Raw genomic sequence first — 27,064 nt, 5'->3', positions numbered from 1 at the left:
GAGAAAAAAAGTTAGCGTTGTGAGTTTTTATCTTGCAATTCTAACTTTATTTTTCACAGTTGAGAGTTTATATCATGCTATTCTGAGAAAATAAAAGTCAGAATTATGAGTTTATATAATGGAATAAAGTTATGAAGTTCCAAAGTCAGAATTGCGTGATATAAACTCGCAACTGCAAGTTTTCTGTGCCTTGCAATTGTGAGTTTATCTTACAGTTCTGAGAAAAAAAGTCAATTGAGAGAAAAAAAGTCCTTGCAAAAGTCCTTTTCTTGCAATTCTAACTTTATTTCTTGCAATTCTGAGAAAAAAAATCTGAATTGTGAGATTGAAAGTCGCAATAAGCTTTTTTATTATTATTCAGTGGTGGAAACAGGTTTCCAAATGTACCTTTCTCTTTATTCCAGATTTCATTGAAATCAAAGTTTGTCAGTAGAGCGCATTACAATGTTCAGCACATTTCTCGCAGCTGTTTAGTGAATATTCAAATAGACAATGCCACACTAAGGGCCTTTTATATCCAGATAAGTGGTTTGATTCTGTCTGCTTTACTTATGAAGCTTCTAGCTTGAAGTCAGAAACCTCTCAGTGAGTGTCTGCTGAATAGGTGATGTGTGTAGCTCATGCTTGCATACATGCATAATGATCTAATCAGGTTGCCAGTGAATGTTTTTTTTTTCTGTGAGCTTGAGGTGGGTTTCTGGGAAATGTGATCTCAGTGTGATCTGCAAAAGCCCCATGTGTGAACGGCTTTGGTTTGTGCCCTAGGCTCGTTATGGTAGTATAATTAATAGTACTCAACTCGCTCTCAGTATGTGCTGCTAGAAAAGGTTTTATAATAAATGAATCATTTAACAGAATCTGATGAATATTAATGCAAGGCTTTTATTTCACTTCTCCAACATATTCAGAGGCTAATTGGAGATTCTACTTTACATGTCCTAGTAGAATATATAAAAGGGTGAGGGCTTCTGTTTGTGTGAAAGGCATGAGCTTGAGTTTGTACATTAAGTAATTTGTTGGAAATCATGTGTTTTTAAACTATATTCACTACAGTTCAAAAGTCTGGGGTCAATAATGTTTTTTAAATGTTTTTAAAAAAACGTCTGTTATGCTCACCAAGGCTGAATTTATTTATCAAAAAATACAGTAATATTGTGCAAATTTTATTACAGTTATTGCAGCTGTTCATTTTCATTTTTTAATATATTTTAAAATGTATTAATAATTTATTTCTGTGAAGCTTTCAGCATCAGTGTCTTCAGTGTCACATTCTAATATGCTGATTATTATTATCAGTGTTGAAAACAGATGTACTGATTAATATTTAAGTGAAAACTCTGATTCGTTGATGAATAGTAAGGTAAAAAGAACAGGATTTATTTGACATGGAAATCTTTTGTAATACATGTTTTGCTTTCACTGTCACTTCTGATCAGTTTAATGCATTCTTGCTAAATGAAAGTATTATTTCTTTCTGTAAAGTCTTACTGACCCCAAAGGTTTGAACAATAGTGTACAACGTTATAAAAGTGAGATACAGTAAGTATTCACTTACAATATGCTTTATGCTTCTGCTTTTCAGTTTATCTGCTGGTAAGTTATATATTTTGGTTACAGCTGTAGCCTTAAAATATTTCCAATTCCGAATAAATGCAATTATGCGAAGGATGCTGGAAGCCTTGCGGTTAAAGTGCGCTCTTGACTTTTATTTTAACCGGTCACTTTGATCGCTGATCCATTTTTTCAGAAAACACAAAAACAGCACTGCTTGATTTGTAAAGCAATTTCAGTCTCAGTAAATAAAGGTTGACTGCTTCATTCTTCCTTCTCTAAATTCTCCCTGCTCATTCCATCCCTCGAGAGAGGCAGGCTCCCTAAATCTGTCCGTCTAACAATAGTTGACCCAGCAGTGTTTGAGGTGAGGATGTAGTGGCTGAGCGTGCTCTATCACACTGACATTTATCACTATTATTTTGTCTTCCTTCCCTCTTTTATTTGACAAGGGCACATGGGGGTCCTACATCGGCCTCTTTGTCCTTTCCAACTCTCTCAGTCTCATTTGAACTTTTTTCTGGATCCTTTGGCTCTCAGACCAGGTGAAATTGAAAATCTCCAATGGGAATAAACCACAGAAGAGCTCTCTAGCCTGTTCTTTCATTCTGTGTTTTTCCCCCTCTTCTTGTACGACTCCTTATGGTCTATTTCTATTTTTGATTATGTTGCTGTTGTTCACTTTTTCTTAGCCTCTCATTCCTGTCTTCTGGCGTACCTTCTCTAACATCTCTGCCCCTTCCATAAACGCATTTCATTTTTTTCATTTGTGCACATCCGGTCTTTATTGCTTCCTCTAAGTGTAGGCGTTTTGTTAACTACACATAAAGGTAAAAGATCATGTAAGTGCAGAAATGTACAGGTGATTTCTCATTTCTTCTTCTTATTTTCTAATTTATTATTTCCTGTTACTACATAGCTTGCTTTTACATCTTATTTGTTTCTCATAGGCAATATTATTATTAAATAAAGAACAAATGATTACCATTATATATCATATACCATACCATACCATATCAAAATATCATTATCACGTATTTTTAAGCCTTGTTATTTAAAATTCAAGTGATCACAGGGAGACGTGTCTCTGACGGAGAAATAGCCTACAAAAGTATGTCAAAATACCCGTCTTGACGATTAACTTTGTAGCTTTAACAATTAATAATCTATATTTAAGATGCATTTTAGCCGATCTCTGTTCCGGGCTTGCAGGCCAGTAGAAAAATTCTTAGCGCTGAGCCCTGAAACATTTTCTCAGGCACAAAAACGCACAATACTGACGTATTTACAGCATCTAAACATACAAATGCGTATTTTCAGCATTTTAACGTACAATACTGGCGTATTGACTAAAATGAATCCTATGAATATTGAAATCGCGGCATTCATTTTATTTTTATTGTATTCAGTTGTCATATTAATGGATTTATGTTTTCAACTGCTTTATTAAATTGTTTACTCATTTACTTAGTACGGAATGATAACGTCATTCTGTTCTGTGATTTTTGCGACCGCAAAGCAGAAAAGTCCATGCTAATGCGTTCGTTACAAATTCAAATGTTGGCGCTTCAAGAAATGACAGATTTTACAGTAAGAAAATCAAGCGCTTTGATGTTCCTTCATGTTTTTCTTATACTGTACAGAAATGGTTAGGTTCAGTGGTAGAAGTGGGATTAGAGATTATAAAAAAAAAATAAATAAATTATGCTATATTGTTACGAAAATGGTCATTTCCCTGCATATTATGGTCAATTACGTTTTATATCATTTTATATTTGCTATAAAATGGGTGGGTTTATGTTTGGGCTAGGTTAAGGGGTCTTAATATCTAAATCACTTATTGATAAAATGATACAAATGCATTGATACAAATCTTAATGATATAAAGGATTTGTAAATATTTTACTTTTTTTTTTAGCTAAAAATACATAGCCACTTGTAGATTTTAAACGTTGAATTACGTCTAAATTGTACATTTCAGCATCAATAAAAACACACTAAAATGTGTGTTTTGTGCTTGTAAATGTTACGTATTAATACCTATGTATAAACTGAGACCAGGCTGAAATATCACAATAACCCACAAGTACTCCACACCACTTCAGTCCATCAATTAACATCCTGTGAAGTGAAAAGCTGCATGCTTATAATAAACATATTACTTCTGGCCAAAATGCAAGTTTATAATCAATAATAATTTTCCTCCAGTGAAAACTGTGATCCCCTGTGGTTCTCCACCAACATATTTGTTTAGGACTGTTTTCTTTTTCAAATAGTGCTTGATCTGTGCATATTCCTGTTGTGATTCCGACAAGATGACTTTTCATTGGAGAGAACAATATTGTGGATAGGGTTTGTTTACAAACAAACAAACAAAAAATGTTAAATAACACCCTTTAAAAGTTTGGAAATCCTTGATTCTTAATACTGTGTGTGGTTGTTCTGAACAGTTCAACTGAGAACTGTTCTTCAGAAAAATCCTCCAGGTCCTGCAGATTCTTCCAGCATGCAGGTATCTTTTGTTGCTTCCGAAGGGCAGTACTAAATGGAAAAAAATGATATCTCATTTCAAAAAAATAAGAACAATTTTGACATCTTCCTCCTGTTTAAAAGTTTTCACCCCCTGGCATGCATTGTGCTTCCTTCTGAAGCATCAGTAAGCGTTTGAACCTTCTGTAGTAGTTGCATCAGTGTGAAAAGATGGATCTTAAAATCATACAGTCACTGCTGGAAAGGGTTCAAATATGCAAAAGATTCTGGAAAACAGAAGAATCTGCAGGACCTCTGGCAACAGTAAATTAATTGTTTTACACCAACTCAAACATGCAATGTCCGATCTGCCTCAAACTTCACGTTTGATAAGAGTACTGGCCTGAACATGTCTTAAGGCTAATATTCAGTTTCAATCATAGTGCCAACTGCTGGCAAAAGGACAGTGCTCAGTTTAACTGTTCAGAACAAACAAGGGACTCATGAAAAACCATCACAAACTGTTTTCTGGACTATATGTAAACATTTTTTGTAAATATCTGACTCAGGACAGTACTAAATAAAAAATGACATGCATTTTGTATGATCTCTATAATTTCTCTCTTTTTTGTTACATTTTCACAGATTTTGCAAGTTCGCAAACTTTCCCATACCACTGTATTGACAAATACTTTTGGAGCACATAGGGCATAATCAGCCAGCTGAATTTTTGCATAAAATTCGTCCAACTAAAATAAATTAATAGTTAATGAAATCTCTTTAGTATCTAATTTGGTTCTCCTACACAGCAGTTAGATCAATGAAAAGCAAACAGAGACTTATTTCTAGTAGCTCTTCTGCTTCTCAGATACTTTAGTCATTAATATGTCTATAAGACACTGAAAAAAGACAAATGTCAGGGCATGGCAAAACTTCTCCAGGGCCCAAAAACACCCTCAAACCACGAGGGTTAAACTTTACTGAGATTTGCAATAATCACCAAAGTCTGCAATCAAATGTCAGAGTACTCAGAATAACCTCCTGAGACCTGGGAATAGAATTTAGTCAATGTCATTATATTTAGAGCATTAATAAAATGTAAAAAAAAAAAAAAAAAAAAAAAAAAAATTGAAACGATATTTCATTCATAAGTTATGCTATGTCCTCGGCAGAAGACATCGGGACTCAATTTTTTACAAAAAATAAAAAGACATGAATGAACATGCATAGGCAAACCAGTTGATTTTTTTGAAAATCACCAATGCATTTCTTTTTTATTATTATTATTATTATTTTTTTTTTTTTTTACCAAATTTTGTATGAAGATGAGTCTCAACTATTTTATAACAGAATGATTTTATATACCATTTTTACAAAATTTGTAAAATGGCCATAAACAGGTTTACTCATTATATACTATCTATCTATATACTAAATATAATTTGCATATTAATGTGTTTTTGGGGCTACATGTAATGAAAAAAAAAGTGTAATAATGATATATTAATTGACAAGATTCTCATAGGAATGTTAAAATTTATTTTCTTACCCTTTCATTTGTTGTGTCTCCCAAAATGCGTAATAAACATGCTTTTAGTCCCGGTGTCCTCATATGAGGACATGTATGAAATCAACGTCCTGTTTCGTCACAGAAAGTCATATTTTGATTTGAAACCACTTAACATTTTCCAGAGCCCTGAATGTGCTCTGTACAGGACATCCAGACTTAAAACTGTGGTATGTACAGTCTTAGAGAAATTCACTAAAATATAATGTCCTCATATGAAATATAATGTCCTCATAAATTATCCCAAGAGATCAGCTTTGCTACTGTCATTCATTTTTATTGCTCCATACTCTTACTGTATTTAAACAGTTGTTATTTTCTCATATACAGATTTTTAGGTGCCACATCTAAGACAAGGTTACTTGATTCTCTTCAAGACTCCTCAGCTATATAAAAAAAAATCTACCTCAGAGCAATAACATTTTCTTGCTTGTCATCTTTTTGGAAGCCATTGTGAGTTTTTCCGTTAGGAAACACCTATGGCTGGTGCTTTATTCTTAAAAAATAGTGTTGCCATTTCCATGCTACACTTCACAGATCAATGACTTCAGTTCACTTTCATTCCTATTTCTCTGCCATTTTCTATATGATGCACTTCTTTGCCCTTTTTTTCAGCTGGTTTCTCTCTCCCCTCTCTCTTTTTTCTGCATTGTGGCTGTTTGCCAGCTGAGTGCTCGGTCGTGGTGTGTCAGATGCTTGTATCCTGTTGCACTCTGTTGCCCTCAACCGCCCACCCCAGAGGCGCCTCGGCTAGAGGAGCAAGAGCGTGGACACGCTCCAGTCATTTTAGACGGAGTTCCCTCCTCACCTGTGAAATGAAATTCCTCTTGATCGCACCAGCAGAGCCTTAATAGACACACTCACACACACACAGCAAACATACTGCATTTGCCCGTTGAAAAACACATTTAGTACATTAGATGCACAAGCTGAATACTAAAGCAGCCACACGCACAGGAGGACACACAGATGCTTTTGCAAAGCGTTCGCCACACACACACACAATACTGGAGCTGTCTCCCCTAGTTGTAGGTTTAGGCTACAAAGCCTTTGTAGTGGAATTGATTCTCCGCTTTGATGTATTATTATTGTCACAGCTAACCAAATTGCCGCCCCGCTAGAAAAGACAGAGCACAGAGGTAACAATACAAACCCTATCTTATGTTGGGAGAGAAGCTTACTCATAAATGCTTATAAACATATACACATATGGAAATCTGTTTTCACATCAGAGTAAAAAGGTGATTGTAGGACAGTTTTTTTTAAAGTAATATGTCACATTAATTACATTTACATGCACCAACATTAGTAATTGGATTGATGGCTCAATTGGACTGAAACGCATTCATGTAAACACATCAGTCGATCCGACTGAGCTCTGTCTGACTGAAATTTCAATTAAATTGAAACTGGTGTTGCAGACAATACAGGGCCAGATTTACTAAACAAGCCTAATTATTGCGAGAGTGCAATCCCATAAATGCACTGGTGGGAGTGGAAAGTTTTGCGTGCGATCTAATGAGAATGAGCAAATTAAAGAACACAGATGCAGCCAGATCATTTCCATAATGACCAACGCATTCTACGAAGAGGAAGCAGAGCTGAGGACAATCAGGTGTGGATAATCTACTAACAACACAGGTGCAAAATGGGTTAAAACATGTTTTAAATAATAGTGCAAACCAGTAAATCACCTTGCATGAGTCATTTAAACACTCTTTCATCCAAAAGAGAAACTCCTACAAATGCATATGCAATAAGCAAAAATAACTGCCCACGCCCTTTCATTTTGTGTATTTAGTAAATTCTGACAGTACACTGTAAAAAAAAAAATGTTCCGTAAAAATTATGGCAAAATAACATCAGCTGTGATTTCTGGAGTTTTACCGCAAAAAATATGGTACCAATGTTTGTAGTTTTTAACTTAGATTTTACTTTTAAATGCTGTAATTTTATTAAGTGATATAATGTTAATATATTGAAGTATTGAAATCTGTTTTGTACCTTTTAATACACTGATAACCATCAAAAGCAGGTGGTGATAAGAAACTCACTTGATGAGCCAAAACCTATCACAAGCAGCTTTTAAATATTAAAATATATAAAAGGTGCACAGTGTCATTCACACAAACACTAAACACCATCATGGTAACACACATGAAACTGAAAAAATGCAATAAACATACAATTAACAACATTAGATGTAACATATATAACCCTAATGTACAAAAATGATAAGAAAAATCTAAGAAGAAACAATTACTTCAACAACAACAACAACAACAAAAAAAAAAAGTCAAATTTGAAATGTAACGCAGGGAATTCTGGGAATGTCAATTTAGGGTTATTCACCCTAAATTACACGTTCTTTTTTCACTTCCAAACATGGTAGACTACCATAAAATTACATGCAATTTCCAATACGGTTTTTCACTGTATATAGTAGGGGAACTCACCGTTAACCATTTAACAGTTTTTTATTGTAGCTTTTTTACAGTCTTTTACTGTTAAATTCACGGTCATTTTTTTTATGCAAAAGAGGATTTTTTTAATGCAAAAGAGGGGTTTTGCTCGTGAGACCTGTTGACCCATAATATGATCAATGACGTAACTCCCCTGGTAGCGCACGTACATCACAGAGATTTGACATCTGCATTTACATCTGCAAGACATGATTTGTTTGTGAGTGTTTGCTCATCTGCAATACGTCTACTGGACGTTTCCTATCACATGTTAAATAGACGTCTATTAGATGTTAAGATGTTTATGATTTAGAGTGTGTGTAAAACTGACATCTGTCAGATGTTTGTACAGAGCAGATGCTTTCCAGATCAAGAGATCTTTAACAGACATCTTGCAGACGTACGTTTGCTATCTGGGTCAGTGCTAAACTACCACAGATGCATTGTGTTGACAAGCATTTTTCCCATGTCTAAAACGAGATGATGATGAGATGACAGTAATGTCAATAAACGATAACTGTGACTATATCAACATGCAATATCGTTGATAATAGAAGACGAGACTAAAATGTATTTTTTAGACAAACTATTATTGGACTGCTGTGCACGCCTCAACTATGCAAGCCTTCATGTGTGCAGTTGCCAGATATCGAGTTCAAATCCCCAGATCAGAGCTTACCTGTTAAAACGATACTGTCACACTGCAAGGTTGCTTAGGCACAAACACAGCGAAGAGGACAAAGGTGTGTCCAAACAGGATTTAATTAATCCACAAAGAAAAGATAAAAGTTTATAACCAATGTGTAGAAACATACAAACAATACAGGACTAAGGAAACTAAACAAACTATGTATAAATAACAATTTGATGCTATTTACACTAAGTGAAAAAGCATATTTTCTTAGCAATACATGCTATTTACATAAAGTGCAAATAGTGATAGATTCTGTTTACTCTGTGTTAAAATAGCAGGATTTTCTGCTATTTATAATGCTTATTGCAAGTAGAAACCATTATTTGCACATCAGTATTGAGGTACATTAAAAAACAGTATGCAGTACTAAAGTATTGAGTGTAAATTATAGTTTTATTAAATGGATGCTACCTTATTGGAACAATAAAGCCCTCTCTACACCTACCCTAACCGATACTTTATTTTCAACTTTTCAATTATTATTAAAATAAATGCCTTTCCAATATGATATGAGATTTGAAAAGGGAGAAAAAAAGGCAGAATTGAACCCGGGACTAAGACTAATTTAAAAGACTAACCCTCAGTTACAGACAAGGCCTAAGGTTAATCCCAGACTAAAATGTATGTTTGAGCTGTCTCAACTGAAAATATATTGCTCTGACATATCTTAAAATATCTCAGTCCCTGTCATGAATCTGGTCCTGAATGCCAGTCCGCTCACCACCAGAGGTCGCCTTGCCATTTCACATTACACAGATTGTTGCACCACACCCTGGACTACATTTCCCATCATTCATTGCGCTGATGACACACACAGCTGTAACCAATAAAGCACACTATATAAGCCTTGTACTTCCTCTTCCTAGTGGCTGATTATTGTGTTGTGTTTAGCACTCTTATTGTGTTACCCACATAGCATTTGGCATCTGGCCCAGCTCTGGGCCAAGCAAGCAGTTACACTCAGCCCAAACGCAGCAAAGAATTACGGCTCTTGAGTGGCCCAGATCTGGACATGAGCCACACGTGAACCATAACTGGCCCAAATCTCAGCCAAATAGTAACTTATAACCAGCCCTGAACTGAGCCAGAACAAGTTTTAATAGTGCTACCCAATCTCAGCCTTCAGTAAATCACATAGAGACCAGTCTTTAACCAGAAACCCCAAAACTGAGCCTTGTCTAAAGGTGTAACTGTGTGTTTTACTGCCTAATGATGGATCCATGGCTGAATTTTTTTTTTCCTTTTTTGGCTTTTGTATGGTTCAGTTTTGGGGTATCTGGTTAAAGACTGGACTCTGTGTGATTTACTGAAGGCTGAGATTGGGTCCCACATAGCAAGAGAGCAGGTGAAAACTATTGAATTAATGTTAAAAATAGTTGATTTGTCAATGTTAATGGCATTAAATCAATTAATGTTGAAATTTGTTTGACATTTCAACAAACCACCATTACTGTGATCAGTGATTGGTTTAATTGGGTTCTTGATTCTTGCTTTTCATTAAGTCAATTATTTTTCTGTGCTGCAATAGTGTTTAAATCTAAACTCTTGTGCTATTGAAAATTGATGTTTTAAAGTTAAGTTAAAGTAGATTACTTTGTTTAACATTAATTTAACATTATTAATGAATATCATTACTGGTGTAAATGTTCTGTATCATAAATGAAAAAATAATCTGTGACAACCCACAGAAAGATTTAGACATCAACACTCATTATACAAACCTCAACAATGGTCACAATCACCAAACTAATTCAGATAAACAGATCAACTGCAATGCATGCTGGGGATCATGAATGAGTTTTTACTATATTGATACCGAACATGCATTTCTGCATAGAATTTTCTTTTGCTGATTGTGAGCAATTATTTATATAACCTCACAATGATTACAGTCACCATCATCTGATCCCAGTGGACCTTAGGTTTTATTATCTCAAACTATGTATTTTCACACACTGTGACAAAGAACAAAGAAAAGTTAACATTAAAGTACAAAGAGTCAAGAGCCCAACTAAAGCAAACACTGATCACAACAATGGTGGTTTGTTGCAATAACATTAATAGCAGGAGCAAGAGTTATATTAATTCAATGTCATAAACACTGACAAATCAACTACTTTTAACATTGATTCAATGGTTGCTTGGGGGTAGCACTATTAAAACTTGTTTTGGCGCAGTTCAGGGCTGGTTATAAATTACTATTTGGCTGAGATTTGGGCCAGTTATGGCTCATGTGTGGCTCATGTCTGTAGTCCAGATCTGGGCCACTTAAGGGCCGTAATTCTTTGCTGCATTTGGGGCGAGCGTAACGGCTTGCTTGGCCCAGAGCTGGGCCAGATGTCAATTGCTATGTGGGTAGCAGCTGTACAGAGCCACTTTGTCTATCCTTAGTCTAGTTCAGTCGTGTTTCTAGTTAGTTTATTTTCTAGCCTTAGGTTATATCGTCTTGTCTGCCTTCTGCCTGCCCTGGACTTTTCGCCTGTTGTGGATTTTACGCTTTGCCTTGTCGTTTCGGACTCTGTTCTCCCCTCGAATGAACTTTAGCCTGTCTATTTGGAATACCCATTTGCCTTGTCCCTTGGATTACGTGTTTTACAGATTACTCTTGTGTCTTGCCCTAATATACCTTTTTGGCACTGTTCAACCTAAGCCTGTGTATGACCACGTCTTTGTATGTTCAATAAAAGCTATGCAAGTGGATCTGCCCGCCTCACGTCTCCCTTACTCCTTACTCCATTGTTCTGTCTTAAGATGCACACCTGTAACATTTTCTTCTAAGGCATTTATAAAAGCTGCTTAAATATCTTAATTTAACTAAGGCCTAGTCCTGGTTTAAGATTGATACAGATTAAGATTAAGATTAATACAGGTCAAATGTCAGATTATTGCTTGTAAATACCAAACATGGCATCTAAAGACTGGGTCACTGTTTTTTGTTCTCTGTATTTATTTTGTGGGTTTCCTTACATCACTCTGGAGTTCCCACATGTAATCTTCAGAAACAATGCTTTTATTTTCTTATGAAACTAAAAGACATAAAATTAAATTGTATATGCACTGAATGAAAGATACAGATTGCACTACATGTTAGTTTGCTTATATTGCTCAAGAGCATGAGCCATTTAAATCCATGTCATACTATGCTTCTAACCACAGGTCGAACTTTGCAATGCTATTTGCAAATGTTAGTGGGAAACACCAGATCCTAGAACTATGTTGGAAAAAACAGAAGTTGTAACCATAGGTGGCTAAAAACTCTTTCATATTTGCTATAAAAGCTATTTTTACATATATGCCAGCTTTTCTCATATGCAGAATTGTAATCTGGAATATATGTAAGGCACATGTCAACAAAAATGTGAATGGATTGCAATGTTTAAGGTTCATATAAACAAGAAGTTTAGAGTTCATAAACTCACAGAAAAAAAAAAAAGGGTACAAAATGTGTCAGGCGGCTGGTACCCTTTCAAAAGTTACTAAAATGTACCATTTAGGTATAATATATACCTTTATTGTGCACTCATTAGGGTAAAATGGTACAAAGCTTTGCCTTTTAAAAAGTTACCATCCCAATGACAGCTTTTTCTAAGAGTTTATAAAGAGAATTTTCAAAATCTAAAATCAGTTTGGATTCATTCTGACTGATATCATTTTTATGAGAAACAAACTCGCAATCATTTTTTTTTTGTTTGGTTATTTTTGTTTGTTTTTCTCTAAAAAGGAAGCAAGCCCTCTTATCTACATACTCTCAGTTCCTACTAGCATTTTACTCAAATGCATTTGAAGGTTTTGACCTACTTTGTTGTTATAATCCTTTCTGCTTCTGCGGTTGACTTCTTGGTTCTTCTGTGTCCATCATTGCTCTTTTTTCCACTCTCTTTTTGTTATGCAGTTGACTCACACACACACACACACACACACACACACACACTCACTCATATTTATGTGCTGTATGTGAGGAGAAAATTGAGTAGTTTCTTTCTGGCTGTGGGGTGTTTGAATATGTATGATGGCCGTCGGGTTTTCTTCTAGTCAAGCCTGGTGCCACGCAACGACACACTGCCTCAGAACACAGTGTCTGTCACAGGTATTTATCACTATGCCCGTGTACCAGTGTGTCTTTGTGCGTGTGTGCGTCCGAGAAAGCAGGAGAGTTGTTGCGGACTGCCAAATAAACAACCTGGCGGAACATTTCTCAACAGGTCTGGGTGTTTGTGCATCTGTGATAGGAAGCCAGGCGGTCCATCAAAAGCGTGCGAGTGAGTGTTTTACTAGGTCTAGAAAATGGTCTTGAATAGTGGCATATAATTTTAGAACTATCCCTATTGAGAAATGTTTTTTTCTTTGTAGCTATTCTGCTATATGTGGGGTACATGCACTACTCATATGCTTTTTTTCAGTGGTCCAAAATATAAATGTGTATGTGAATGTCAGTGAAAGCAAGTTGGCTGACCTTGAGGAAAGCATACTTTCAGATGTCAAACGGCTCCCTTTCTTGTCCTTTTCCTTTTTCAGGGCTCTTTTGGAGACCAAACTGTAATTTTCTCCTGTCAGATGTGGCCGATCCTGGGTTTTACAAAATACACATACACAATCACTTTCTGTGCATTCAGAAATTACCTGAGGACATTTGGTGAATTTCAAACATGGAAAATAAAATGTTCAATATGGTGGCCTATAACCTTTCAAAGAAGCATATCCTGCTTTTTTTCCCTATAGATTTCTTTTCTTTTCTTTTTTTTTTTCCTTAAGTCCACTTCTCCATATTTTACTCGTTTATATGACGTTGTTTTAATGATACTAAGTATATGTAAATAAAGATTGAATGTATATACTGTATAGTACAGTTGAGGTCAAAAGTTTGCATACACCTTGCAGAAACTGCAAAATGTTAATTAATTTACCAAAATAAGAGTGATCATACAAAATGCATGTTATTTTTATTTAGTACTGACCTGAGTAAGATATTTCACATAAAATATGTTCACATATAGGCCAGAAGAGAAAATAATAGTTGAATTTATAAAAAATGACCCTGTTCAAAAGTTTACATATGCTTGATTTTTAGTTGTTCATGAGTCCCTTGTTTGTCCTGAACAGCCACTGTTCTTCAGAAAAATCCTTCAGGTCCCACAAATTCTTTGGTTTTTCAGCATTTTTGTGTATTTGAACCCTTTCCAACAATGACTGTATGATTTTGAGATCCATCTTTTCACACTGAGGACAACTGAGGGACTCATATGCCACTATTACAGAAGATTCAAATGCTCAGTGATACTCAGTGATAATTTTAATTTGAAGATGAGGGTAAAACGTATTTTGTCTTCTGGGAAACATGTAAGTATATCCTGTGGCTTCTGAAGGGTAGTACTAAATGGAAAAAAATATATATAATATTTAGGCAAAATAATAAAAATATACACATCTTCATTCTTAATGCATTCCTTCTGAAGCATCACTGAGCATTTGAACCTACTGTGAACAACTGTTCAGGACAAACAAGGGACTCATGAACAACTATCACTAAACAAAAAATTACAGCTGTGGATCATTCAGGGAACAACCACAGTACTAAGAATCAAGTGTATGTAAACTTTTGAACAGGACCATTTTTATAAATTCAGCTATTATTTTCTCTTGTGGACTATATGTAAACATCTTTTATGTGAAATATCGTATTCAGGGCAGTACTAAATAAAAAAATAACATGCATTTATATGATCCCTCCTATTTTAGTAAAATAATTAACATTTTGCAGATTTGCAAGGCGTATGTAAACTTTTGACCTCAACTGTATAATTTCCAAATAGATGAAAGAAACATGAGAACCATCAGTCATGATCAGTCTGAATGTCATAAGAACAATCAGTCAATAACAAAAACTGATTTTGTGAACCTCAAGTAAGAAGTTCAGTAAATGAGTTCAGTAAAGGATTCATCAGACTGATTCAAACTTGTAAGTTCATGAGTTGATTTATAAAAAGAACCGTCTCATAAGAGTCACTGTCATGAATCTGACTATACCGCTTGTGCTGTTGGTTTGTTTTTGTGTGCAGCCTGTAAGGCCAACTCAATACTAAGACATTTTTGTCATTATTCTGCAATACATTGCCTTTTTATCTCCTTACATTAAATTCAGACTCACATTCATAACTAGGGTGAAATATGATTTCTTTATCCTGCGGTTACTGGTGTGCACCATTGCTGCAAAGTTGTGCAATGTGGCTTCTCTTGGGTAAATGTGGGTGGTTGTGTTAATGTATTCATCTATCTGATGTCAAAAATTTGCGTAGGTTTGGAATGAGCCAAGTTTGCAACTTAGTTTCAATAGACTGGTTTATTTATATTGAGTTTTGGGTCCTTTTTGACTGGTCCGATGTGAATAAACACTATTCTTTCTGTTTACCACTTAGTTTCACATTTAGTGCTGGTGCTTATTGTCAAATTCACAATAAGAAGATAATCGAATTTGATAAACCTTTTTTTTTTTTTTTTTTTTTTTTTTTTTTGGCTGATGTTGTTGGCACTGTAATTTTTAAGTAGTTGTTCCCAAAGAGAATCCTCAGTAGTTAATAAGATTCTGTACACTGTTACTGACAATTGAGGTGTCTGGAGATGTTGTTTGCTGTGCACGCAATACTGGTAATTAGATTGCAAATCTGCATCATATTTCAGATTTATAGCCATTTATACCCAACCTGAAAGATTTCTGTAACATATGCATGTGCACTGTTACATAGAAAACATGTAATGTCTTTGTCAAAGTGAATACTTAAGATGCTTTTATGTAAGAGCTTTTGTTAGAAAGTATATGAGATGACAACGCACACACACAAAAACACAAGACACTTCTGGCTGAAACATTTACTCCGATAACTGGATAATGCAACCACTTTCAATTATGCCTGTCCCCAGAGACCTGGCACTGAAATAAATCACCTTAGTGGGGAAATTGTTTATTTGCTCTGTCACTTGACTCTCCCTGGCATTTAAATGTGCTCCCAGCAGACACTTACCAGGAGCTCATCTGCCCTGCTGTGTCTAGTGCCTCTCCTCTGGGATGAGGATCTGTAAACTGCTAGGAGCTTCACAATATAAGGAAAAGTCATTGCTATCATTTCAGGGAGGCTTTGCTAACTTGGAATTGACTACTAGTGACAGGGAACACTATAACTAGCGATAAACCGGTAGAAATTTGTCAACTGGTAGTCGTCTCTATCAATGTTATGCTCACATGATGAGCATTCTGTGCTTGTCATTTGAATGCAGTTTTAAAATAAAACAAAGAAAAATATAGCTGCATGCAGCAATTATAGGGCCAAGCACTAGGCAAGCAAGGCAGCAAGCATCAGAGCAACTAAAGCAATCAGTAATTGAAGTCATTTTAAAGGGGTCATCGGGTGCCAGTTTTCCACAAGTTGATATGATTCTTTAGGGTCTTAATGAAAAGTCTATAATATACTTTGGTTAAAAATTCTCAATGGTTAAATGGATGTAAAACAACACCCTTTTTACCTTGCCAAAATCAGCTCTGCAAAAATCATCTCATTCTGGTCGAGGCTGCTTTAAATGCAAATGAGCTCTACTTGCCCCGCCCCTCTCTTCTTTCTGTGGAGAGACGAGCCTGTTTACTTTAGCCTCATTTAGCCACGTTTAGCTGCTAAACTTGCTAACTAGCACATTATTAGATAAAGGCGATCACAAAGATTTAAAAAAAAAAAAAAAAATTATACTCACTTCTGCTATAAGTGAAGCTGGATCATGAATGATTTGCGCTAAAATAGACGGATATATGTAGATCGGGAGGCGCATTCCCTTCACAAAACAAACGTAATCTACTTCAGCAGCTCATATGTCGGGAGTAAATGACAACCACTACGTTCATTATTACATCCAGCAACACAACACCTCAATCGCTCAATCGGAGATATTCTTGTTTAACTTACATCCCTGTTCCAGCAACGAAACAAAGAGGACGGACTGTTACAGCTGATCTGAGGTAAAACGCTCACAACAACAGGCATCTGAGGCGGATAGGACGTTCGGCCTACTATGGTATAATTGGTATGTGTGTTGTTGGCATGACCCAAGGAATATTTTGAGATCAATACAATAGGCTAATTTAGGTGCTGAAGACACATACCGAGTTTCATAACGATATGCCAATGCATTCGTAAAATGTAGCATTTTTTGACAAAATTCAATATGGCAGATGCCCAAAATGGCAGACCTAGGAACACTGGGTACAGTTCGACTCAGCATGATGCACCAAATCTGAAGAGACCAGTTTGATGATTTTTGGCCAAACCATTCAGAAGGTATAATCAAAAATATAAAATTTTCATATCTCCTGACCACTAGGTGGCACTGTGCCGAAACAGTGCAAGTAGCCTCAGGTCATGCTTGTTATAACACACACCAAGTTTGGTCTCAATACGCCCAACCATTGCGGAGATATAGCCTCACATCCATTTTTGCATGCTTTTTGTAGAATTCGTTCACGCGTTATTCGAAAACGGTTTAACTAATCAACTTGAATTCCATAACTTATGCCAGCATGGTCTGAAGATGATCTGAGCCAATTTTGGTGAAAATCAGACACATTTTGGTATCCATTTGAATTTGCCTTCTAGACCTTATGGTTCAGAAGTTATTAGCATAAAATGATTGAAAATTTGGACAAGTGGTGGTGTTAGAGAGTTTGAGTTAGAGACTCCAAATTTGCTGTGGTTAATGTTGAGACTGTCCTCTATCAGTGTGCCAAATTTCACAATTTTCCCGCAAGCGGTTCTATGGGCTGCCAAAGTCTCATGAGTGGAAGAAGTATGCCAACAGATACAGTAGGTGCATTTGCACCTTTGGTGCTTGGCCCCTAAAAAGACATTTCTTTATGTAATCATGCACACAATCAATATTGAACTTGGAAAGCAGTAAACTGCTGAATTCTCAAAGAAGTTGCAACTTTTGCATGCTGTTTCACCACAAAACCTGGCATCTAATTCATATCAAATATACACTAATTATGCACTGTACATTGCTATTCTTTTCTGGCCAAACACTCCTCCTTTCTATGCAAATAAGGCTTGTTAAACACAAACAAATTACATTTTTCTCTGTTACCTCCTACAGAAAACTGGTGGTAAATGTGGTTTTATTTTAAAAGATTATTTTCAGCAGTAAATTGTAGGTATACAGGCAGATATTTATTTTAAACAACCTTGTGAGAACCTCATTTTCTGCACATTACCTGATTGCATAATTCCTTGTGAATCAGCTGCTAAAACAACACAGGCAACGAGTGCAAATAAATGATGCTATCAAATGGCTATTTGCACAGTGTTCAGGAACAGGATGTGTTTTATAAACATTCAGTCTTTCTTTTGGGTACATATTCCTGAAGAATGCCTGTTGGCTTTTACTAAGCAGTTTTCTAAACTCTGTTGTAGGTTTTAGTGTGCTGTCTTTGTACTGTGTATCTGTCCGTGGTGCTGAAACACTCACAGCCTCAACTAATAAGAAACTCAAGCTATGCTGTTGACAGAAAGAAACGGCATGCTGTCAATGAACTGTTCAAACAGATTCTTTATTACGAGAAATTCACCTGTGTGCATTAGTGTTTAAGGCTAATGTATCTTAAGCTGTGTCAACATCATTTGTTGCATGCTGTTGATTACCACAGGAGATCATTGATACTAGCAAAACAAAAGCAAAACTGTGTTTACATTAATGCACAGTAATGGAACTCCATGGGGTTTAAAAGCAGAAACCGTTTTTTTCCATGATCCCAGCCAAGGAATAAGGGTCTCATCAAGCAAAGCTATCTGTCATTTTCTAAAAAACCTGAAATATAATTTTTAACCACAAATGCTTGTCTTGCACTAGTTTAACTTCAAGCATTACGTAATCACGTTGGAAAGGTCACGCATGACGTAGGCTAAATTACTGATCCCAGTGTTTACAAAGCAAACATGCAATGAAAGTAAAACACACTTTACAAAAAAAGGTAAAACGATGTCAGACGATTTTGAAGTTAAAGTATATAAGTTTATAAAAGTTATATAAGTTTATAAGAAGTATATAAATTTGTATTTTTATTTTATTTTTTTTTTTTTTTTATGTTTTTTAAGAAAATGACTGATTGTTTCACTAGATAAGTCCACTATATGGACAAAAATCCTGGAATGTTTTCCTCAAAAACATTCATTTCTTTTTTACTGAAGAAAGAATGAAAGAATGATTCATCTGAATCCTTCTAATATGCTGATTCGCTGCTCAAGAAACATTTCTTGTTATCAATTTCAAATATAGTTTTTTGGAAAACTTTTTTTTTTTTTTTTTGAAAGTTAAAAAGAATAGCATTTATGTGAGATATAAACTTTTTGACTTTTTGTATTATCCTGAATGTCTTTACTATCACTTTTGACCCCCTATAGATTTCCATTATAAATTATGGTTGTTTTTACCTCTTGTCCAACCAATGAAAGACTGGTTCATTTTTACAGAGTGATTTGTTATAAATAATGTTATTTGTATTCCAGGTGTGTGTGTAAATGTTGATCAAAATAGAATCTATCTTGCTCCTATCTTGCTCCTACACTTTTTCTTTCCTTTCATTCGTCTCCTTCTATTATTTGTGACATTTGACCAGATCTTCTCTCGTCTATAATAAGTTTGACACAAAATACTGTATGACTACAAATAGCCATGCAATATTTTCTGTCACACTTGCATTTTCAATAGCTTTTTTCTCACACCAATTCTTTTAATAATTTATTTTTTTCTCCCGAAGAAAAGCAAAACTGCCACAGTTGTGGTACAGTTTTAAATGTGCTCAGTGCCTATCTCTCTTTTTATTCTCTCTCTTCTCTTCTGGCTCACTATCGCTTCTTTGCTGTCGCTCCCGAAAGACTGCTGTCACCCTCTATTCTGTCGCCCCTTTCCTGCTGATGTACCTGCCGGAGCAGCTTTCATATCTCTGCAAATCCCCAAAGACACTTTCTGTCTTCCTCTCTCTAATTTTCTCTGGCTCCCTCTCGCACATGAACTGTATTCCTGCACATGGACTTCAAAGAAAGAGGGGCACTGCAAAATTTGCTGAAGGATACTCACTGTTTATGATGATTCAGATGCTGTTTTTTGCAATATGTGAAATCAACCCTTTCTTATAGTAACATGAAATGTTCAGGTATGCTTTCCAATGCAGTGTGAAAGTTGTAGATGTTAAACATTTTTATATTTTTTTTCTTGCTTTTACAAACTAAGGGGATTTTTAGCTGAAATCGTGGTCCTTTGTGATTCATAAAATACAAGTCAGCAGCTGCCGATTTTTGAGAATTCGAGAAACATTAAGTCCAGTTTTCTCTAAACTGGTTCACATTTGAGTGAATTAATAATAAAATAAAAATATAAAATTTAAATAAATAAATAAAATAAAAATGCCACCTTGGCAAAGAACTGAAATAAAATATGCTTAAGTTAAAATGATTAAAACTAAAACTGAACAAACATTTGTAAATATATATTTAAAAAACTAATAAAACTATTAAAAAAAAAAAAAGAAAGAAAGAAAGAAATTCTTTAAATTTATAGGTGAACTATGTCTTTAAGGCTTACAAGACTGCACCCCATTTCAAAAAACATTCCACAAAAACAAACACACAAATCAGTTCACATCCTCAGCTGCATAGTATTAATCTCATTATAAGCAAAAGTAACTAGTGATGATTTCCAAGAAAATAGAAGTTCAGTCAAGTATTCATTTACAACACTAAGCGCATGAGCATGGCTCTGTTCTCTTCTCTGGGCCTCTGATTCTGACTTTCCGATTGTGCTGGTCCTCAGAACAACTCGGCATCTGTTTTGACAGGCTGTTGTGAAACTTGAGGACGTGTGTGCCATGGGACAGTGAAACGAGCGGTGTCAGTGTTCCTGAAATGAAAAGCCTTTTTCTCCATTTTCATTTGCCATTCAGTGCACCTCTGTTTTGTTAGGAAAATTGGGTTGTTGATTCACAACTGGGATGTTTCTTTTCATACTCAGTGTCTGACTCTTTTGCTTTTTGAGGGGAGGATGATAATTTGTATGAAAGATGCTCTCAAGAGATAGAGCTGTTGTAATGAAACTGGATTTGGGGTGCTGTTTTCATTTTCCCTCTTTCTGTAAATGTGCAATCAGGAAGCTTATATGCGCTCTGAGAGTGTAGACGCTTCTGCTGTTCATGTGTCCCTGTTCCTTCTTGCTATAAAAAGAATATCTACAGCCTGCCATCACCTGTTTTGTCAAAATGGGCTTTGTGTAGAAACGTGTACATTTTATTTATCATAATCAAAATATCATTTAACACAGGTGTTCCCAAACTTTTCCATTCCATGACCCACCTAGAAAAGTATAATCTATTTCAAGAACCACCAAAATATTTGAGAACAAAAAACAATTGACATTACTGTATAATCTTAATTAAAATTTAATATGGCAGAATTTAAGAAAAAAGTATTTAAGAAAAATTACCTCAAAAGTGACCAACAGTTTAAAAAAAAACCCTGATCTGACATGCTGCGTGCTTGTTTTATGAAGCTGTCTGATTCATTGTGTGAATCGGTAGGTTCAGATGCAGCATTGAAAAGTCTGACTAATTGTAGTGAATTGGTTTGTTCAGATGGTTTTATCCCTCATATCATTGGAAGATCTGATTAATTGTAGTGATTTATAGCAGTGAATCAGTTGATGCAAGTGTTTTGTCCCTCATATGCAGAATTGGAAAGTCTAATTCACTGCAGTAAATCTGTTGATTTAAATGTACTGTAGCACTGGAAAGTCTGACTTACTGTAATTAATTAGTTTTTCAAATGGTTTTGTCCCTCATATTTAGCACTGGAGCGTCTGGTTTATTGTAGTAAAATGGTTAATTCAGGTAGTTCTGTCTGTTATATTTAGCACTGGAAAGTCTGATTCTATGTAGTGAATCAGTTGTTCAGATGGTTCTGTCCCTTAAATGTAGCATTAAAAAGTCTGATTCATTCTGGTGAATCAGTTCATTCAGATGGTTATATCCCTTAAATGTAGCACTGGAAAGTCTGATTCATTTTAGTGAATTGGTTGGTTCAGATGTAGAATTGGAAAGTCTGACTAACTGTAGTGAATCGGTTTGTTCAGATGGTTTTGTCCATTATTTTTAGCATTAGAAAGTCTGATTCATTGTAGTGAATCAGTTGGTTCAGATGTAGCATTGACAAGTCTGACTGATCGTAGTGAATCAGTTCATTCAGATGGTTTTGTCCTTCATATTTAGCATTGGAAAGTCTCATTCATTGTAGTGAATTAGTGCAGTGACTTGGTTGATTCAAATGTTTTGTGCCTCATATGTAGAATTGAAAAGTTTGATTCAGTGCAGTAAATCTGTTGGTTCAGATGTAGCACTGGAAAGTAAGTAAGTAAGTAAGTAAAGTTTATTTATATAGCACATTTCTCTCAGCAAGCTGACCAAAGTGCTTAACAAAATCAAGAGATAAAAACATAAAGTCTGACTTACTCTAATGAATTTGTTTGTTTAGATGGTTTTGTCCCTTGTATTTAGTATTGGAAAGTCTGATTTATTGTAGCAAAACGGCTCATTCAGGTAGTTCTGTCTATTATATTTAGCACTTGAAAATCTGATTTAGTGTAGTGAATCGGTGGGTTCAGATGTATCATTGGAAAGACTGACAAATTGTAGTGAATCAGTTTAGATGGTTTTGTCCCTTATATTTAGCATTGGAAAGTATGACTCATTGTAGTGAATCAGTTTGTTCAGATGGTTCTGTCCCTCATATGCAGTGTTGCCAAGTCCGCAGTTTTCCAGTGGAACTGGGCTACTTTAACACTGTTGCCACAGGTTGTTTTTGATGTCCGTGGGTTGAATCAACCCCAATAACGTCATATTTGTCCCCTGAAATGTGAATTTACCAGGGGAGCCCCAACCAAAAAAATTTGTTTTTTAACCCCCAGAACGCAATTTTAACATGGGACCCTTCTCGAAACGCCATTGGGCTAGTTTTGGGCTAGTTTTGAGTAGCAATTGGGCGGGTTTTGTTGTGAAAACCTGGTAACCCTGCTCATATGTAACATTGGAAAGTTTGATTCATTGAAGTGAATCTTTTGATTCAGATGTAGCACTGGAAAGTCTGACTCGTTGTAGTGAATCGGTTCATTCAGATGGTTTTGTCCCTTATATGCAGCATTGAAAAATGTGGCTCATTATAGAGAACTGGTTCGTTCAGGTAGTTCCATCCTTTATATGCAGCATTGGAAAGTCTGTCTCATTGTAGTAAATCAGTTTGTTCAGAGGGGTTTGACTCTCATATTTAGTATTGGAAAGTCTGTGAATCGGTTCATTCAGGTAGTTCTGTCTTTTATGCATTGCACTGCAAAGTCTGATTCACTGTAGTGAATATGTTGGTTCAGATGTAGCACTGGAAAGACTGACTCGTAGTGAATCACTTTGTTTAGGTAGTTCTGTCTTTACATTTATTTAATTTTACTGAAAGGATAGCCCCTTGACATGTGACTAATTGTCCTAAAATGTAGCATTGGAAAGTCTGATTCATTGTACTGAATCAGTAGGTTTAGATGTAGTGTTGTGGATGGCACATTCCAGGGCCCAGTTTATGGCCCTTTCTGACCACGATAGTGGACAAAGGTTTGCTACATTTTGATTGGATCTTGGTGGACTTAGCAAACTGTCCAACGGCATCAGATAAAGATGCCAGGACAACAGCCAGACGCCTCTTAGGAGGCAAGAAGAAGACCTTTGGTTCAAAGTCCAGGAAGGACAGAACTTCCTATTTGTCAAAATGCAGTTTCTGCCCTCCACCCACCTTGAGACTAATTCCTAACGTTTGGCCTGTGACCGACCATAAAAATTCCTTAGGACCTCCAGACGCAGCAGCAGTGGGTGAAACAAAGAGAAATCACAAAGATCCATCCAAATCCATTCATAACTATGTTTTCAAACCAAGTTCTGAGTCTCTAGCCCAGAGAGGCAGAAGACACACAGACATGTGCAACAAGGCTAAGCTCTGGTAAGCAAACCTTCACTTCGGGTAATTTTGCTTGCGTGTTCCAAGCTAAGGACCTTCAGCACCATTGGTGCTCCAGGAGATCAGCATCCTACAGTGCTTCATGTTCAAGGCTGTCGAAACGGATTCCGGCTCCTTTCCCCACTGTACTGCCACCAGCGCAACCAGTGGAAGCGCTCGATCACTCAAACCCAGCAAACCATAAATATCACTTCCAATGCATCTTAGGCACTTTATTCCTTTTTCATGCATAGTATTCATTTAGTAGTTGTTGATTACTCTTGTCTATCTTTTGTTAATAAAATTAATTTTATTACAACTTGTGTCTTCCTTGTGTTGATAATACAGTAAGTTTGGATCCCACCAATCTTTCTATGTGATGTACTCAAGTTTGAGATCCAAGAATCATAATGTCATCTGTGACGTGAGTACCCATCACCACTATTTCGCCTCCCTCAAAATTTCAGTAGCATTGCAAAGTCTGACTCACTGTAGTGAATTGGTTCTGTCCATTATGTGTATCTTTGGAAAATCAGACTCATTCTGGTGAATCTCTTCATTCAGACAGTCTTCTCATTTATACACAAAAAAAATAAATAAATACAATTAGTTTTAGCGTGTCCATTCATCTCTCCCTTTGTGGCACTGGAATGTCAGACCGTCCTTTCCTGTATGTAGCATTGAAAAATTTTATTCATTCTAGTGAGTCAGTTCATTCAGACAGTCAACTCCCTCATAGGAAAGCCAGATTCTTTCTAGCGAATCATCTTTCAGGCAATCCTCTCTTATTGTAAAGTCCCATTCATTTTATTTAACCTGTGCAGTTCTTGAGCTATGTTTAGACTCAGTCATGTAAAAATAACTAAATAATTTAGTTGTTATTTTGGAAAGATTTAGATCTTCAGTTTTGATACCATCAATATTGTTTATTCATTCAAAACTCCTTACTGTTTTGTTTCAGAAAGAAAGCCTGAGTTATATATAGTCTGTCCAAAAGCTTAAACAGTTGACTTGTTGCCGCGCTTCCCTATCAGGTTTTGTAGACAACGTTTACGCATGAAGCTACCTCACAAAACTGATTTAGGACAGACTTCTTAGGCAGTGTATTAGTTTAATGATTCAGAACGAAATAGAGAGAACTTTGGTGACAACTAAGCAATTGGGTAATTACTACAATACTAATTTCTCACTAGTAGTGACATTACAAGTGGAAACAGACCAATTTGCAACTTTCAGAAGCATTTATTTATTTATTTATTTATTTATTTATTTATTGTCACAGAATTGGATTACTTTATTGGATAGTTATTAGTTGTTAGTTTTCTTATGGGTGGGGGGGGCTTCAAAGCACTAGCTCAACACAAACTACTTTAAATTAATAGTAAAATAACTTGGCAAACTAAAATTTGAAAGAAGTTTCTTTTGTCTGAATCTGTTCTGGCCATTTGCTTGAAAAGTTCAGGAGTCACTGATGTAAAGCCAAGAAAAACATTAGAAACTGTGTTGTTGTTCTTCAACTCTGCATGCAATTTGAGGCAAGGTGATCACCACCTCAGGCAGAAAATGAAGTTTCTGTTTCTTTGTTTCTTTTTCATGCTCTCTCTCTCTCTGTCTGTCTCTCTCTCTCGTTCATTCTTCTGTTCCTGGCAGTTGTAGTCTCTGTATGTGTCTACCTCCATCTGTTCCCTGTCTCTCCATATCACTTCCTTTCTTATACCTCCTGCCTTACTTTTCCCCTCTGTTGGGTTTCTCCTCTCTATCCTTCTTTTAATGTGTTGCGGTGCGGTAATCGCTGAGAGCTGTGTCATTGCACTCAGCAGCTCTTTTATGATGCTTCTCACTTGCGTGTCTCCTTGTTCCTCGATCGACTCGTGATGGTAAACTCTAACTGACTTGACGTGGCTTCAAACCTGCTTCCTCTGGAGACTTGTTACATCACACAATCTGTTATTTTCGACTCTCTCTATGTGGTTGCAGGTACATTGTTTTTGAATATTTAAAAAAAGAAAATTCTTGGCGTGGTTCTTGACCTTGCGTCCTCTCTCTCAACATTACGCCTTGGATTATTATAGAACTGTCAAATTCAAAGCACTCATTGGTTTGTCTCTCTCTCTTTTTCTTCAGCGTGGAGCCGGGCTGGCAGAGGGTGGTTCAGGTGGATCTGGAGGTGGATGGAGTGGGGAGTACAGTAGGCAGCAGGTCCATTTCCTGGGCGGTGGAATACCCGGGCATCAGGGCGGGCAATGAGGAAACCGAGACACACATCCACCTGGCACAGAAAGACCTAGTTGGCATCGTGCCGCTGGCTATGGTGAGAACATCGTCATTTCTGCGGTCTCTCAGGGAGGCGCTGGGTCTCTTTGGGGAGTTCTGGGACAGGCAGATAAAAGAGGCAGGCGGTCATGCTTTTTAGGCGACTTTGATATAATGTAAAATGAACCGTCTGGGTTGTCATGACCATTTTTTAGTTTAGCATAATCTTTAAAAAAACAAGGGTCTAGTAAAAAAGGACAAGAGTGACCAGAATCAAATATTTAAAATTACAGCTACAGTTATTTTTGATAAGCTTAAATAATTTGCATTCTACACTCTCAGAAGAAAAAAATGGCACAATAGTTCTCACTGGGGGAGTATCCTTTCTAATGATACTAATAGGTGCCTAATATTAAAGGGATAGTTCACACAAAAATTAAAATACTTTCATTAATTACTCACCCTTTGACGTTCCAAATGCGTAAGACCTTTGTTCATCTTTGGAACACAAATTAAGATCCAAAGACAGCAACAGTACTACTACGTTCAAGGCCCAGAGAGGTAGTAAGGACTAGGGCTGCCCTTGACTAAAGTTTGTTCTGGTTGACTAGTAGTCATTCATTTTAAGCATTAGTTGACTATTAGTTGCACATTTATTAAACCATATAAATAATAATAATGAGACATTAATTGTCTATATAGCTTAATAAGCACTCAAGAGCACAAAAAAAAGCTTGCCACAGTACACCTGCAGATATAATAATTATGAATGTGTCAGGGAAAAACAGCAAGGAGACTGCATTAATGCTTTAATAATTTATTGATAAATTAGCGCTTTCTTTGTTTTCGCCTTAAGAAATGAAGTTGACGACACTGATTCGTCATCTCCACAGTAGTGATGCACCTGCATGCATGTTTCATACAGATGACATAATCTGAGAATATTTGTTTTCTATTTGAACTGGTCCATTTAAAAGTAGACATTTGACTCTCTATAGATATATTTTTTCACATC

The 27,064-nt window shown here is 36.0% G+C and overlaps 1 protein-coding gene across 2 annotated transcripts in view; it reads left to right on the top strand.

Moving 5' to 3' along the window:
- The window catches only part of si:dkeyp-14d3.1 (transmembrane protein 132C), a 308,473-nt gene that overhangs the window by 182,527 nt on the left and 98,882 nt on the right, over nt 1–27,064 (top strand). For both annotated transcript variants that reach the window (XM_051117432.1, XM_051117433.1), the window contains one exon: nt 25,921–26,107. In XM_051117432.1, the coding sequence (XP_050973389.1) occupies nt 25,921–26,107 (187 nt within the window). The remainder of the gene's footprint in view (nt 1–25,920; nt 26,108–27,064) is intronic.

This window comes from Labeo rohita, chromosome 8 (genome assembly GCF_022985175.1).
Source record: "Labeo rohita strain BAU-BD-2019 chromosome 8, IGBB_LRoh.1.0, whole genome shotgun sequence".
Classification (NCBI taxonomy): domain Eukaryota; kingdom Metazoa; phylum Chordata; class Actinopteri; order Cypriniformes; family Cyprinidae; genus Labeo; species Labeo rohita.
The sequence above is the reverse complement of the archived record's forward strand: the minus strand, read 5'-3'. Positions and strand labels throughout refer to the sequence as shown.